The sequence below is a fragment of the Phoca vitulina genome, unplaced genomic scaffold (genome assembly GCF_004348235.1).
Source record: "Phoca vitulina isolate PV1807 unplaced genomic scaffold, GSC_HSeal_1.0 scaffold5, whole genome shotgun sequence".
In the NCBI taxonomy this organism is placed as follows: Eukaryota; Metazoa; Chordata; class Mammalia; order Carnivora; family Phocidae; genus Phoca; species Phoca vitulina.
The window spans coordinates 14,552,746-14,570,648 of record NW_022589708.1 but is presented as its reverse complement, the minus strand read 5'-3'; the positions used below and the strand labels follow the sequence as shown (position 1 = coordinate 14,570,648).

Sequence of the window (17,903 nt, the reverse complement as noted above, 5' to 3'; positions counted from 1 at the left end):
GCCTCATCTACTGCCTCAGCCTGCCTTGCATAGGTTACTATTTTTTATATGTTGCCGAAAATGGTTGGGAAGCCACTGGATAAAGCAAAACAAGATGCTTTTTCCAATTTTTAAAGAAGTTTTTGAGAGCACAATATTAAATATATTTCTTTCAGATTAATATCAAATTCTAAACTAAGGAGAAACAGGTCTACCCTATCTCCAGCCTCAAATTAACATGTGTAAGACTATAGTCATTAAATATTTTTGAAAAAGTATATAAGCCTCCAAATTTTTATTCTACTCAAGTACAGAGAGTAAACTTACTTTTAACTTGGGTATCATCCAAAGCTTTGTATTCTGTACTTTTAATCGCTAGCTCCACACCATAGCCAGATAGGTACATTTTCTGTGAGACTGGTTTCTGTTCCAATACATTTAGATTTTAAAAAAGAGAAAATATTTAGTCATACATCTTTTAAATTCAGTATGTTTGTGTATTAGGACATTAGGGTAAATTTACTAATATTTTAAAAAATATTTTATTTATTTGTCAGAGAGAGAGAGTGAGCACAAGCAGGGGGAGCGGCAGGTAGAGGGAGAAGCAGGCTCCCCACTGAGCAGGGAGCCCAATGCGGGACTCGATCCCAGGACCCTGAGATCATGACCTGAGCCGAAGGCAGATGCTTAACCGACTGAGCCACCCAGGCGCCCTTACTAATATTGACTTTTTAAAATCACTGTGGAAAATTATTATTTGGGGTATATTTATATTCTTTCTAAATAGTATATCAAGGACCCAGAATTTGGTTGATCACCACTTCTTTACTTTCTAAAAGCGTTGTCATGGCTCTCATGTTTTAATTGCTCTTTTACAAAGAAAAAATACCTCATCTTTTTGTGTTATACTGGTAACTTCCCCATTTCTCCTATGAATTAATTAACAGAGGCTCCAATACAATCAAGTTTCAATAAAACTGTACTCCTTTCAGTGAACTACACAGGATTTGCTAACCCAGCAAATGCTATTCATTTGCTAGTTATCTAGATATAGGACAACTAGAGTGTTGCCAAAAGCGATACTAAAGAGTAGAGGCAAAAGACACCAAAAAATGCAGCGTCTTGAACACCCTGATTAAATTTTTCCTCACATTTCTCAATGATTAAAATATACCAAATGCCACAAATCAACATCTACTCTCGCAACAAGGGGCAAAAGTTGTCTAAAATGGAGTTGTCTGAAGTACTGATGATCGGAATTTTAATACCTAATTTTCCCCTTTCTGTGAAGGGCAAATACAAAATGTACTTGTAGAGATTACCCCATCAAGGAAGAGGATTCACATTTTTTTCAAAAGGTAAGCAACCTGGGTGAATATACATAACATTTTTAGAAGATGTCTAAAGTTCTTTCTAGCTTCCAGATGGAAATTCTTAACAATTTTGCTATAGTCATCATCATTTGGCACATTCTTTCACAGCTTAGGAAACTAGTTTAACCTAGCGCCCAGCAAGCTCCCTAGAACATGCTGTGCATCTCTCTTACTCACGTTTGCAAGGGGGCAGTTTTGCAATCCTACACATGATAGAGGAAGAGGTGGAGATCAGAGGCAAGGAGAACCTCAATAGTTTTTTTTTATTTTATTCTCTTATTTCCTCCCTAACTCCTCTGCCCCCAACCTTAAAATTAAGTATATGACTAGAGTGACTATTCCTGGGCTGTTCTATTTCCAAATAAGATGATATAAGAATTAGTTTCAGATATGCAAAGAAATATTTAGCACTGCTGCCCACATGAAAATGTATAATTTCTCAGGCACATGCTATACTGAAAGATAGCACAAGGGAACTGAGTTGCTTATAATTATGGTCATCTGAAAAAGTTGAAAATATTTTAAAGAATTTTCAATTTCATACAGCTCAATTTAAAAATGCATTTGACTCTCCACCAAAAAGACAATCAGCTGGTAGAGAAGCAAACTGAAGCTCCAAGTCTACATATTTTGTTATAGTTCATAAAAGAAATGCAATTTCACATAACCAATTTCCATTATCAATTCTGAAATATTATTAGCTCCTCAGGAATAAAGATATATGTTTATTAAATTCATATTTACTGTCTCCATTTGAAAATGTATTAATGTAAAATGTGAACTGTAGTCTAGTAAGTTTGGATTTGCAAACCAAAAATGCTCATAAACTAAACTGGTGAGAAGAATCTTTCTTCATTTTTCTATTTCTTCTCTCCCCATAAAAAGGCATCTGTTCCAAAGGCAGCATAAATATGTCCATTTTATTAGAATTACATGTTGACTAGATTTAAAATATAACTACTTTGAATGTACGATATATCATTCATTAAAATGAAGGCTCTAATTTGATGTGACAATGTGCCCAGATAGTTGGCTAGTATGATTTCATAGTACATTTAATGGTCACATTCTCCAAAAAATAACCTGGGACACTGATTCTCGACCAATGAGCATAACCCCCTGCAGGGCACATTAGAATCACTTGGGGGACATTTTTTAAAAAGATAAACAATAATTTGATCTCCCATTTCCAGTCCTACTCTGATATAATTGACATAAACACTGTATTAGTTTAAGGTGTATGACATAATGATTTGATAGAGACAATATGAAATGATTACCACAGTAAGTTTAGTTAACATCCATACCTCAGTATTGTTTCTTGTGATAAGTACTTTTAAGATCTATTCTCTTAGCAACTTTCAAATATGCAACATAGTATTATTAAGTATAGTCACCCCAGAACTTATAACTGGAAGTCTGTACTTTCCAACCACCTTCACCCATCATCACCACCTCCCGTTTTCTAGAGTTTGGTTTTTTTTTAGGTTCCACATGTAAGTGACATCATTACAGTATTTGTCTTTCTCTGTCTGATTTATTTCAATTAACATAATGCCCTCAAAGGTCCATCCATATTGTCACAAATGGCAGGATCTCTTTCCTTTTTAAGGATGAATATTATTCCACTGTATACATACACCACGTTTTCTTTATCCATTCATCCACTGCTGAACACAGGGGCTGTTCCCATGTCTTCATTATGGTAGGTAATGCTGCAACGAACATGGGACCACAGATATCTTTTCAAGTTAGTGTTTTGTTTCCTTTGGATATATACCCAGAAGCAGAAATATAGGATCATATGATGGTTCTTTTTAAAAATTTTTGAGGAACCTCCATTCTGCTTTCCATAGTGGCTGTACCAATTTGCACTCTCATCAACAGTGCAAAAATATTCCCTTTTCTCCACATCCTCTCACACTTGTCTTTTTGATAACAGCAATTCTAACAAGTGTGAGGTGGTATCTCCTTGTAGTTTCTATTTACGTTTCCTGGTTAGTGATGCTGAATGCCTTTTCATGTACATGCTGGCCATTTGTATGTCTCCCTTGGAAGATAGAGTATCTATTCAGGTCCTTTGCCCATTTTTTTCCATCAGACTTTTTTTTTTTTTTTTTTACTATTGAGTTGTATGAGGTCCTTATATAGTTCAGATATTAACCCCTTATCAGATATATGATTTACAAATATTTTCTCCCATTCCATACATTTTCGATTTTGTTCATGGTTTCCTTTGCTGTGCAGAGGCTTTTTAGTTTGATGTAGTCCTACTTTATTTTTTTCTTTTATTTTTGATTTTATTGCACTTTATTTTTGCTTTTGTTGCCTTTGCTTTTGGTGTCAAATCCAAAAAATCACTGCCAAGACCATTGTAAAGGGGCTTTTCCTTGGGTTTTCTTCTAGGAGTTTCATGGTTCCATATTTTATGTTTAAATCTTTAATCCAATTCAAGTTAATTTTTGTGACTGTTTTAAGATAGGGGGCTAGTTCCATTTTTTTGCATGTGGTTATCCAGTTTTTCCAGCACCATTTAAATGAGTATGCTTGGCTCCCTTGTTGAATATTAGTTGACCATATATGCATGGGTTTATTTCTTGGCTCTCTGTTCACTGATCCATGTATTTTTATGCCAATACCACACTGTTTTAATACTACAGCTTTGTAATATAGTTTGAAATCAGGAAGCATGATGCCTCTAGCTTTGTCCTTTGTCAAGATTGCTTTAGATTTTAAAGCTGTTGCAATTAAAATATATTTGTGTAGAACAGACATCTATATTATTGGAACAGAATAGAGTCTAAAAACAATGCCTATATGAAAACTTGGTATATGATGGCTTAGAATAAAGACTTAACTGTTCAATAAATTATGTGGGGACCAATAATTTTCCATATGGAAAAACTAGAATTGTATCTCTACCTTGCAGCATATTCAAATACATTCCAGATGAATTAAAAACTAAAACTTAAAAAATAGCATTTTAATTCTCACAAGAAACTACAGGAGATGTCCTTATGATGTCGTGAAGCGAACCACTAAAGAAAAGGTGGATAAATTTGACGTCACAATTATTACTTGCACTGAACCAAAAATGTCATAAATAATTTGTTTTAATACCAGAAGACCAGAAATACTTTGGAAGATGTTTGCAAAATATAGAAGAAAAGATTAGTATTCAAAACATATTTTTTAAAATCTGCAGATAAGAAAAAGAGAAACCCAAATAATCCAATATAAAAACGTGGGTAGGCAATTAGCAAGTATATCTGTGATGCTTTATTATCTTAAACATTAATATACAAATCACTAATATTTCAAAATAAAACACTCTTTCCATGTTGGGAATATAGTGGTAAAATAAGCAAAGTGCGGGGCGCCTGGGTGGCTCAGTCGTTAAGCGTCTGCCTTTGGCTCAGGTCATGGTCCCAGGGTCCTGGGATCAAGCCCCGCATCGGGCTCCCTGCTCCGCCGGAAGCCTGCTTCTCCCTCTCTCACTCCCCCTGCTTGTGTTCCTGCTCTCACTATCTCTCTCTGTCAAATAAATAAATAAAATCTTTAAAAAAAAAAATAAGCAAAGTGCTTCTCTAATGGTCATTCTAGTACATTTGTGTGAGTGTGGTCACATGCGGTGGGAGGAATGGTGTGGAGGTATGAAAGAAATAAAACTTGAGATACGGCGATGGGTCCTATACGGTCATTAAACCAGAATACTGTAACAAGAGTGTGACAGCAATGAGAGGTTGCAAGAGTGGGAACACACCATATTTGATCAGAAACTTCAATAAAACTGTAGTCAGCTATCTAAGAAATAGTTAACAGCATTCCTATACCATGCTTCACACTTTGAACTAATATATACTATGAGTCTATCAATTAAATTAGATTTCCTCATCATAATACATTTTCATTACAAATAATTGTATTTATGGGGCGCCTGGGCGGCTCAGTCAGTTAAGCATCTGCCTTGGGCTCAGGTCATGATCCGGGGGTCCTGGGATGGAGCCCCGCATCAGGCTCTCTGCTCAGCAGGGAGCCTGCTTCTCACTTTCCTCCCTGCTCATGCTCTCTCTTGCTATCTCTTAAATAAAATCTTTAAAAAACTAATAATAATTGTATTTAAAGGGGTGCCTGGATGGCTCAGTTGGTTAATCATCTGACTCTCCATTTCAGCTCAGGTCATGACATCAGGCTCTGTGCTGAGCATGGAGTCTGCTTAAGATTCTCTCTCTCCCTCTGCCTTTACCCCTTTTTGCCCATGCTCACACTCTCTCCTTTCTCTCAAAAAAACAAAAAAAACAAACTATATTTATGAATCCTCGCAAATATTATACAAATATGGTTTTGTTTTTTATCCAAGTTTTAAATCTGTTTCAGATTTAAGAAGGAATCTGAAGAGAAAGGAATATCAACAATATACAGAATCCCCATATATTTTTCCACATAAAATTCACATTTGATAGGTGTGTTAATTTAAAAAAATCTTTAATTGTTCAGGTGGAAATTATGTAAAACCCAGTAAGGAAATTATCAAACGTAATTTTTATAGACAAAATAATCTTGGATAAAACCATACCTGAATATAATGCCGAAGAACATACAGAATTTCCCCATTTTGAGCTTTATCAGACAATACTTTGTGAAATTTACTAAATGCTCTGGTACCAATTTCAGCATAGAGTATAGTCACTGGTAAGTTCTCTTTGTTTGTAGGAAATTTATGATCATCTTTAAACAGATAAGGTCTGGGCCTAAAATGGAAACAAAACACAAACATACATTTATTTATTAAGATTTTAAGTAATCACTACACAAAACGTGGGCTCAACCTAAAATGGAAAGAAAACACAAACATTTACTTATAAAGATTTTAAGTAATCTCTACACAAAATGTGGGGCTCAAACTCACAACCCCAAGATCAAGAGTGGCATTCTCTACTGACTGAGCCAGATGGGCACTGCAAAACACAAACTTTTAAAAGAACTCGAAGAACATATTGAAAACATATCATGACCTTTTATAATTTCTACTTATCAAACAACTTAGAGGAAAAAAATACAATATATACACACACATATTACCCATACACATACACGCACATATGTATACACACACATATACATACATATATATACATATACACACATACATATATTTTTTTATATATATGATCACAGAAAAAGAGTTTAAACTTCCTGTGGTGAATTTTCATCCTGTGTACAGGTTAACATAGTAATTTCTGTGGGAGAATTAAAAAATGTAAAGACAATATACCTACAAAATAACTTTCCTTACACACAAAACAATATAACATATAAGACAGAATGTAACATTGAAAATTTTATAGCTACATGTCAGTGAGTAAAAATCCACATTTAGTATATGAAATCTGAGAGAATCAATAGAAAATGACTTCTATTCCAGACAGAAATCTGGTTAACCCAAAATTGAATATTACAAATATTTTTAATGAACAAGGTTTACTGTCTTTAAATAACATATAATGGCAATATATTTTCCAATGAAAAATTTTTTTCTTCTATTTGAAAGGTATAATTTTTCATAGCTCACATTTCCTGAAAATGGGTTCCAAATAATTAAAAAACAAAAGCACGCTATCATACAAAGGTTATCAGTACTTAATATGAACAACTCATGAAATCCTCAAGGATAATCAAAGAAACAGAGAAGTCCTATGGTCTGGCCCTATTGTAAACTTTAATACCTTCTTATTTGCTAGGCACTGTGCTAGATTCTTTATACATATCAGTACAGTCTCTTTTCCCAACAATTCCTTTAGATAGTTACTATCATTTAAACTTTTAAGGTTCCTGAGGCTCAGACAAGTTAAATATCCAGGACAAGATCAAACAAAGCCAGGATTTCAACTCCTATCTATGGAATCCTAAACCCACATCTTTTAACAATTTATACAGGTAGAAAGAAAAACGAGATAATGAAGTTAATAATAACAAAGGTGTTGAGAAATAAACTTTATTTAATGAATTCAGGTATCTACAACCTTTTAGTCATTTACTGTCTTTAAATAACAAATATGAAAAAAAGGCGAGAGGGACAGGGACATGAATAACACCACTACAGCATACTCGTGAAAAGACTGTGGGGTTTGAAAGTAGGCAGAATTGGATTCAAGTTCTAGTTTAATTACTTACTAGCTATGTGACTCTGAGCCAGTGATTTGATCTCTCTTGGGCCTATTCCTTTTTCTGTTCAAGAGAAGGTATTCTCACTACCTGGTAGGAGTGTCCTAAAGATTTACCAAAATGACTTGCAAATCGTCTAGCAGAGCATAAAGCACATGCTTGATGCTCAAGAATCATTCTTCTCTCATTCTTGCAAACCTCCCCTTATTTTAACTATTGATCACAAGTACTGTCAAGGAAAAAAGGAATCAAATGTTGGATGGTATACCACCATTAATGACCAAAGTAGGGAGGGTGCCTGGGTGGCTCAGTCGGTTAAGCGTCTGCCTTCGGCTCAGGTCATGATCCCGGAGTCCCAGGATCAAGTCCCACATCAGGCTCCTTGCTGGGGGTGGGGTGGGGGTCTGCTTCTCCCTCTGCCCCTCACCCCCCCCAAATAAGTATTTTTTTTAAAAAATGATGAAAGTAGGGGGTATTTATCTATGTAATTATGACTATATATACCTTATTTCCAAAATGATACACAAGAACTTGATAGCACTGGTTGACTCTGAGGAGAAGTTCTAGAAGTCTGGAGTAAAAAAGAATCCTATAATTTGCTGTATGTATGCACTGTATTAATTTTTAATGTTTAAACTTAATGCATTGGGAACATGTCCTTTTGGTGTAAATTAACATAAAATCCATAAAAAAATTAAAGGGACAAATTCTACACTCAGATGAACATACTGAATTGTTAGGGTCACTTTCTATTGAATCCCTCAGGTTTCATATACTAGATGTGTATAGGATTCTTTTTTACTTATTGACATAACCATAAAATTTTACAGCATGTTTATATTACAGTCTATCTTATTATGTTTATTATACTGTTCTGTGTATAAGTTACTTTGTAAGCATATTTTCTTTACATTTTTTAATTCTCCCACAGTAGTTATTTTAACCTGCACAGAGTAAGGAAAAAAAATTCTCATAATCAAAATTTAAAATGAAATGGAATCTTTTTATCAAGAAGTAGGATTTTAAATATGAAAAATTCAAAAATAATATTCTATTACTTATTTGAGCTAAATAGGAACAGATAAAATGGTTTGGTGATAACCACTGTTATTTTATAGAGAAAACATTTCTAGAATATTCATGATAAACTTAGACTTTCTACAATAAACTATGGTAAATAACTAATTTTTCAGTTTTCTGATATGGCTGGAAAATTGTACATTTATAAATTATATCTTCTAATAGAGAAATTCAAATTTCTATTTTAATTACAGAACAAGGCTTACCAATGAAAATGTTAACTATTACATTTAAAAACTGGCCAAACTACTTTTTTTTTTTTTACATTTAATTTATTTGACAGAGAGAGACACAGTGAGAGCAGGAACACAAGCAGAGGGAGTGGGAGAGGGAGGAGCAGGCTTCCCGTGAAGCAGGGAGCCCGATGTGGGGCTCGATCACAGGACCCTGGGATCATGACCTCAGCTGAAGGCAGACGCTTAATGACTGAGCCACCCAGGCACCCTGGCTAAATTACTATTGTTCCTGGTTATTGACTTATTTTAAATCAAAATCACTCAAGTGCTCAATACTTCTTACTAACAAAATAATGAAAACTTCCACTAATTACTTGGCTTCAAATGTGTTTTATTTCTGGACGTTAACATGGAATACTGTGTTTATTTCAGGTTTATAAGATTACATGAGTTTAAGCACCTTTACAGTGATTTATGGTTTGGCTGTCATAGTAAGTATGCACACTCACCCATCTTACTTTAATAAATTTCTTTTGAAATTTTACACATTCATCCACTTTTTTTTTTTTTTTTTTTTTAAGATTTTGAGAGAGAAGGAGTGTGAGCAGGGAGGGGGATGGCAGCAGTGGGAGAGTGAGAAGCAGACTCCTCACTGAGCAGGGAGCCTGATGTGGGCTCAATCCCAGGACCCTGGGATCATGACCTGAGCCAAAGGCAGATGCTTAACTGACTGAGCCACCCAGGTGCCCCATCATCCACTTTCATTAACATTTAAAGTAAGATAGGATTTTAAAAATATTACTGTCAATGTTTGGATATTTGAAACATGAAACAAACAAAATTTTATCAGCCCCAAGAGTTGAGTTCACGATTAATCTCTTCTGCAACAGGTGAAGAGACAAGAATGTGCAAAACAAGAGAAATAGAATTAGTTGCCATTCTTCATCGGATCCTATTAATAAACACTAAAGAATGCTAAAAGCATACTTCATTTAAAAAGTAAAAAGGAATCAAACCAGATGAAATTATTAAAATCATTTCAGGGGCGCCTGGGTGGCTCAGTCGTTAAGCATCTGCCTTTGGCTCAGGTCATGATCCAGGGTCCTGGGATCGAGCCCCGCATCAGGCTCCCTGCTCCATGGGAAGCCTGCTTCTCCCTCTCCTGCTCCCCCTGCTTGTGTTCCCTCTCTCGCTCAGTCTCTGTCAAATAAATAAATAAAATCTTTAAAAAAAAAATCATTTCATTAATTTTAATTGATACCTTGGAACTCAAATGGCACTAAGTCAAATGGATTATTAAAATTACTGATTTTTATCAAATCAGTACTGTAGAAGTACATTTCAGAATTTATACAGGATATCTTACATTTTAATATTGTCTGAAAGAAGATGTTTTCAAATAATTTATTATTGTAATTGGGAAGGCTGCTAATGAAACAATGCTAGTAGATAAATCTTTAAGTGGAAAATAAAAGGAAAAATTACAAGAAAGGGGATAGATTTTCCAGAGACAAAGGTCTCCTGAGTGTAGACCCCCCCGCCCTGCCAAATTCATGCATAAATATGCAGACTGGCACAACTTCATCTTGATGATGCAAACTTGTGTACTTCTGGGCCGGGAGCAGCCTTACGTGAGGCAGCATGAAGACGGAGACTGCAGCTGCCAGGTGCGAGTTCAACAGTTTTGGAACTGGAGTGACATGTGCCACTTTCGGGGTTTCTGTCTGTACTTGGGGAAAGCAGGCACAGAATGCTTCCACTGGGGACAGGGCTTGCGTTTTGGGCCTGTTTACTGTCCCCGGGGAATATCTCCAGTGACAGCAAAGATCAGGTAGGTACAAACTCTCCTGTACAGGTTTTAAGGGAGAACAGACTGACGTCCGACTACAGCCCATCTGTCTGACACAGGACATATTCGTCCCCCTGGGACTTATTCACAGTCGGCTGAATCTGGGACCCTGTGGGCATGGTTGAGGCTAATCCTGCAGATGGAGCTCATCCTGCTGCTTGGAGTCCTGTTGAGAGTAGCCTTCATTAAAGGCTTTCTGAGACAGCAGAATGGCTGATGAGGAGCACAGTCACAGAAATGTTGAGTTTGGTCAAGAATTTGTCAGGCCCAGGGATGGACTATTGGGAGAGGCCTTCTGCCAGAGCCATTGACTGTTTTGCTGGAGACATCAAGACTATGATAGGCCATTTCTCAGGGTTTGCAGCAAGAGACTTTGAGGGGTATGTTAAGGTCTCCCTCTGGCACAAACAGCAGGTTGCTTACTGCTTGTTATAAGCCCTAGGTTCCCCAAGCTCTGTGTCCCTCAGCTGTGATGCAATCCCAACTGCTCGTGTAGTGTTCTTGTGGGCCCACTTGCATGCCTGGGGAATGTATAGCCATAGGAACTAGTGCCAGCAGGCTAACGCTCACGCTGTTCGTGGCCACGAAGAGTACCGTTCTTTGCTTCTGACCCCAGAGCCTCCTGTCTTCTGCCAGAATCCATGAAACAGTCAAAGGCAAGCTTATTAGCTTGTAGGCAGGACAAAATCAATTCCCCAGCCTGAGAGAAGCTATATATAGCATTTAGGTTAATACATTTTTTTTTTCTTTTTGGGAACTTCAGGCACATAATCCTTGGTTTTATAACCTATGGATATTTGTCCATAGTGGTTGTTTTTTTTTTCTTTTGTAAGCAAATAACTTATGTATTTGCATATATATTTACAGTAATATTTTAATTTTTTCCCTCTACAGATGTTCTTCATTCCTAAATTTTCTTCACTTTTTATTTTATGTTTTTCAAGTTATTTTTATTATTTTATTATTTATTTTCAAGTTATTTTTATTATGTTTTTCAAGTTAGATTTTTAGTTTTTTTCTTTAAAGAAATTACTGATTAGAACAACAGAAAAGAACAATTCTATTACCTTTTACATTCATATTATTTTCTTTTCCCTTTGGTTGAGCTGAACACTTGGTTTATTTTTTCCTTTTTTTAAATCATAACACATTTAGGGCATCAAAGCTGTCTTTCTTTTCTATGTGGTATTTTCACCATTCCAATTTCCAAAAAAATATTCCTCAATAGTTTTATTTTCTTGTTGGGGGCGGGGGAGCAAGTAATACTAATTTAGGATGGTGATGACTGCTGTCACTTTCTCCCAAATACATAATCACATATGTATTTACATATATAATATCTGTCAAGTTTTAGGGCAGATCCAGAGCACAGATCTTTAAATAGGAGGTAGGGAAGAGACAAATGAGTCTACCTTTTTTTGGCTAGAAAGTTCTTGTGTTTGAAGTAGTAAGGGATTAGGTTTTAAGTGGTAAGCAGCTTGACTTCAGACTAAAAGAATGGGCCTAACGCTGTGTACGTTTACAGAAATAACTCAGACTGGCAGATGGGTGGCTGCAATTTATGTCCACAGTGTACAGCCCCAAAGAGTGTGCCTTTACTCTGCCAGTTGGTGGTCTTCCAAGTGGCCGACCAGACGGGCAGGCCACTGGCAACAGTCCGAGAGTCAGCATAAATGTACCAACTTTCACCAAGGGGTCAGAGACTAGTCAGGAATAGGAGCACTGCCTTGAATTTTGTCCGCTGACTGCAGTGACCACATCTGCTTTTGGTATTACATAGCTGTGGTCGACTGAACAGTAACAGGACCCTGAAGATACCACCAGCTTTAACTTAGCTGAACATAACAGTAACGCAGCCCAGGCATTAAGGGAAACCACTGTGGACTGAGGGCCCCACTGAGCCAGAACTTTACCTGAGGTAGTGGAATAGGGCACAGGGTTTGTCCCAAAGGGTTGCTACCACTTTTCCATGTAAATCGAAGATCATGATAAGGCAAAACAACTATGCACTTGAATATACCATTTTCAATCGACCAGAGACTTGTTGGGTCCCTCTATCTCGTTAGTCATTGAATCCTATTTGACCTATGCCAAAATGTAAAACATCAGATGTTAGAGTCACAAGGCTTCCCTGGGTCAGGCCGTCAGTTTCAGTACGAGCTTAAGAGCCCCTAAGAGCTGCTTTTTTAAAAAGGAGTGTACTTGATGTCCGAGTCACGCAGGTGGCGCTGTTGTACTCAAAACTGCCTGTGGGCAGTCCAGCCGCCACTCAGACTGTAACTAAAGTTGGGATGGGATTCTGGCTCAACTTTCTCCTCCTGAGATTCTATGCTGTTCACCTGGGAACAGATGGTACATGTGGCAGTCTCCCCTGAGACTTCATGAGCATTCAGAGCATTCACAGTATAAACAGAAACAGTATCAGTGCCAAACGTAATTCAGTGATGGAAGCCAAAATAATAAAACTTCATCGAATTGGTCTAGAGATCATTTTAAACCCTTGCCCATCATGAACACCTTCCAAACCCCATCAGTTGGGTTTGGGTGCCTTTTCCTGTAGGAACATATATCAAGGAGCTGTGACAGGGTTATCAGAAAACTGCTCCCACCCAGCCAGGAGCAGAGAGTACAAAATGGCAGGGGGAGAGAGAGGAGGGCAGTAGGGAAAAGTTTTAAGTGTTGAGTTTTTGTCTTCCTCCAACCATGTGGCCCTTGCTCTTCCTCTTCTGGAAAGCCATGTGTCCGTCAACATCTCACCCTTGTTTCTAAAACTGTCAAGAACTGTTAAAGATCTAAGGTTTGAGTTTACCCTACTTACAAAACATTAAGTTAGGTTTTTATCATTTCTTGGTGGTGGGGGTGGGATGGGCAAAATACGGACCTAAATGGATACTACACAAATAGTGGGTGTACGTTGTAGCTGAGGGACACTATACTTGGGGAACCACTGTTTTATAGCAAGCAGTAAACAAGCCTGCTCTTCTTTCCATAGGGAAAAATCACCTCATTCCTCCAGGTTGCCTGATACAAACACAACCCTGAGAAATGTCTCAGGTAAAGAGCAGTCAGGGTCTTCCACTTTCTACTCATCAGACCAAGAACATGCAAGGCTCACAGGGTCCATTGCAGATGGCCTCTCCCAAAAGCTTGATGTTAATCTCTTTTTAATCTTAATTTTATATTTAATACCTAAATATTCAATATTTAAGAAAATTATAAAGTCAGACATCAAAAATTAATTTTAAAAGTCACCAAAATTGTTTTAAAAATGCACTAGGAAAAGAAAAAAATGCACAAGGGCTAACAATTTCACAGTCTATTAATGCTATAAAGGGGAAAAAAAAGCTATAAAGGAATTGAAGATCTTGCCATTTGTGACAACATGGATGATCTAGGGGGTGTTGTGTTAAGTGAAATAAGAGAAAGACAAATATCATATGATTTCACTTATATGTGAAATCGAAAAAGCAAAATAAATGAATAAATTAAAAAAACCAGAAACTGGTAAATACAGATAACAAACTGGTGGCTCCCAGAGAAGGGGAGGGGATGGGCAAAATAGGTGAAGGGAATTAAGGAGGTACAGACTTCTAGTTATAAAATAAGTCACAGAGATAAAAAACAAAAGTACAGCATAAGGAATAAAGCCAATAATACTGTAATAATGTTGTATGGTGACAGAGGATAACCACACTTATCATGGTGAGCACCGGAGAAAGTACAGAATTGTTGAATTACTATGTTGTGCACCTGAAGTGAATATAACGTTGTATATCAAGTATACTTAATAAAATAAAAGTTAAATGCAGACGCCCCTAAAACACAGCAGAGGTACTTTTCATAGAAGCTTAATGGATCTAAAACTTAAATATAAGTATCAAAACACCCAGTTCAGACTCCTTTGAGAAATAAACTGCTATATTTAAAAAAAAAAAAAAAAGGAATTGATCATTTCTATGATATACTTTTCTATGACGTATATATGTACAAGAACAGAATTTAAAGAAATAACATGGTTGCCTAATTCACTATATGAAGCTAAAATGATGGTTTTAAAAAGATAGCATTTATAATTAATAGCTAATCTCATCTATTAAAATAGAAGCATGAATCTTAAAACATAAGCGATCTTAATTTAATAGAAATTAAGATATCCCACACCATAACAAATGCAAAGATGGTACAATATTTTAATATACATTACCATAATACACAGTATGTCCAATGAGAAAAACTTTGTACTCATCTCAATAAATAGATAACTTATTTCTGATTTTAAAAACATAAAATTACAAAACTTTAACATTTTAAAAGGTATGAACAAAAAAAGGTATGAACAGAAGACATACCATGTCATCTGTTGAGAGACTCAATATAATAAAGATTTAAATTGTTCTTAATCCACAGGTTTAATGTAATTCTAATTAAAATCCTACTGAGGCTTTTTAGAGAGGCAATTTGGCAGGAGAAAAAGGACTCTAATGTTATTTTGAAAGCATCAATAACCGCAAAGAGCTAAAAAAATTTGGAGGAAACAAAGCAGCAATGAAATTGTCCTGTGAGATATCAGAATATATTATAAAACAATAAATACTAAAACAGCATGGCACTGCTACAAGAAACAGTTAATGTACCGGACAGCTATGAAATAGAGCATAACATAAATATAATGAATACATAATCAACTAGTCACCTGAAGGGAAAAAGATCTGACTGGATCCTTACCTTTGATAACAATAACTTACATGGATTAAAAGTTTATGGAAAAATGAAAGGAAAAACTTTAGGAAAGCTACTGGAAAATAATAGTTAAAATCTCTCAGGTTCGGAAAAGGCTGTAAGTATAAAAACACACACATAAAAGAAAATTTGGGCTACATAAAATTAAAGAGTCTTCTGTATATTAAAATAAATATAAAATGCAAAAAAATTAAATATGACTTAATAAATTTTAAAAGGTTTACAACAACCAAGAAAGTACTGATATGAATTACTAAGTATATATTACTGTTTAATATATAAAGAACTCTTTCAAAATTATAGAAACAACTTTAAAACTTTTTAAAGTATAAATAAATCAGACAGTAAAACATATACTGGTACTAGTAAATTAATAATTTCCTTTTGACTGCCCATCCATATCCATTTGTATTAAATACTCGTTAGAAGTAAAAAAGTTTTTAAAAATACATTATAACAAAGCAACTCTGTACTCTGTATTACTGTATTATTAATTCTTTATTCCCAAGTTACACATTCAGTTTATATTTAAAGAGACAGAGTCCAAATAAATGCAGTTTTGTGTGTTTATTTGAAAAAACAATCTAGGATTATATAAAACATATTTAATGTATTTTATGGTATTTTGGTATAATTTATATTCTAAAATCAAAAGCTAATGAGAAAAAATATTGAAAATACTTGTATATTTTAGAAAAGGACTTGAACTACCAACTCAGATAGATTCAATTTTTCAATACAGAGTACATTCTTTAATAAGCAGTATCTTCATTATTAAAAATTTTTATTATAAGAAATTTCTGCTATTTCAACCCTCATCTCTTTTTATAAACCATGTCTTTCACTATAGGCTATCATGAACTTACCTTGAAGTAGCCTTCTTCAGCAGCTTTTTAAGTTCATTAATTTTACAGGTGTGTTTTTTATGGATAACCACAAATGCATCACAGCCATCTGGCGGGGGCTCATCAGCTGCAATCTAAGATTTCAAAGATTATATTTAGCTACAGTAGTTGATAATTACAACATGATCTTTAAAACTCATATATTCCTTTGATTAAAATAACTCATCAACTACTATTAAGCTATTGCTCTAATTAAAGTAAAAAATATCTATACGCAGGCAGAATCAAATACTTGAACAAAATCAACTTTATAGTAGGGACATGCTTCAAAGTCATTGAAAATTGCCATCAAAAAAGAAAAAAAATGCCTTCAAATTAAAATTTTAATTATAGTTAATTTCAATAATCATTTGTTCTCATAATTTCCTTATTCCAAATAACTATAAAATTATATAATGTATTCAATTATAATCGATTAACAATGATAATACAATCAATGACAGGCTATGGAAGCAGGTATAAGTCTATAGGTTTTTTTTTCCCCCCAAAGATTTTGTCAGAGAGAGAGCAAGAGAGAGAGAGAGCGCGTGCATGCGCACAAGCAGGGGCTACTTTTACATACCTGTTGAAACATCTGAATAGTTGGTGAGTACGCCCTTATAGAGAAAGCAAACTTTAAGAGATTGATATGTAAATTGTCTAAGAATTGTCCAGCTTTCTTCAGGATTAAGTTGTAATGAGAATAAGCTGATTCTATAAAAAAAAAAAATTCAAGAGAAAAGGATGTTATTTTCATTTTCGACACATTGGCACAACTCTACTGTAAAGCTAACTTAGTATCATCAAATCTTAAGTTTGGTTATGGGTGGTGTTGGAGAAAAATGGAAAATCAAGATCTGGTTTATTAACTTCATTTGGATATTCCAGTGAAGTACAATCAAGCGACAGGAGTCCAGGTGAAAATAATCCTGCCATTAAAATCCATTTGGAAGATGCCAGCATATCAGATTAATTCACTCAAAGGCTGTGGGGTTATAATACAAGGATAAGATGCAGGGCCTACCTACAATTTAAGAGGAGACTAAGAACAGCACAAAAAAATTAAATATGACTTAATAAATTTTAAATGACACGTATAAATAAATTCCACTCAGATTTAGTACACATAGCCAAGAGCAATTAGTGTGTCCAGAATGCTTTAGGAGACAGAATTTGAAGCAGACTTTAGAGCATACGAGAAATGTCTTCTTGTATACAACAAATAACCTGAACTGCTGTTTCCCTCCTCTAAACCCGTCTGCAAAGGTCCTGAACAACCAAAGAGGATGAATCCTAGAGTGTAAGAACTCTTGGACACCCCTGCGGAGACGGAGATCATGTGGCTGGGAGAAGGACCGCAGAATGGAAGCCAAGAGCTGAAGAGGGCCTGGTGACACTCATGGGGTAAGCGGGGAAAGAACCATCTATTTTTGCCCTTTCCTCTTGTCCGCACCGCCTGGGGTGTAATATCATCTGCACTGTTGCCCCTGTGCCAGCCAGAGGTGGCAGGGCAACAGCACAACAGCTCTGGAGCCAGCTGGCATAGCCCCGTAAGCTGGCCCCCATAAGCTGGCCCCATAAGCTGGCCCCCGTAAGCTGGCATGGCCCCCGTAAGCTGGCCCCCGTAAGCTGGCATGGCCCCCATAAGCTGGCCCCC

General features: G+C 35.8%; 1 protein-coding gene across 4 annotated transcripts in view; it reads right to left on the bottom strand.

The window, feature by feature from the left end:
- The window catches only part of UGGT2 (UDP-glucose glycoprotein glucosyltransferase 2), a 176,900-nt gene that overhangs the window by 134,673 nt on the left and 24,324 nt on the right, over positions 1–17,903 (bottom strand). For all 4 annotated transcript variants that reach the window (XM_032402739.1, XM_032402742.1, XM_032402741.1 and 1 more), the window contains exons 3-6: positions 16,830–16,960; positions 16,229–16,341; positions 5,929–6,103; positions 307–403 (exon numbers count right to left, since the gene is read on the bottom strand). In XM_032402739.1, the coding sequence (XP_032258630.1) occupies positions 307–403; positions 5,929–6,103; positions 16,229–16,341; positions 16,830–16,960 (516 nt within the window). The remainder of the gene's footprint in view (positions 1–306; positions 404–5,928; positions 6,104–16,228; positions 16,342–16,829; positions 16,961–17,903) is intronic.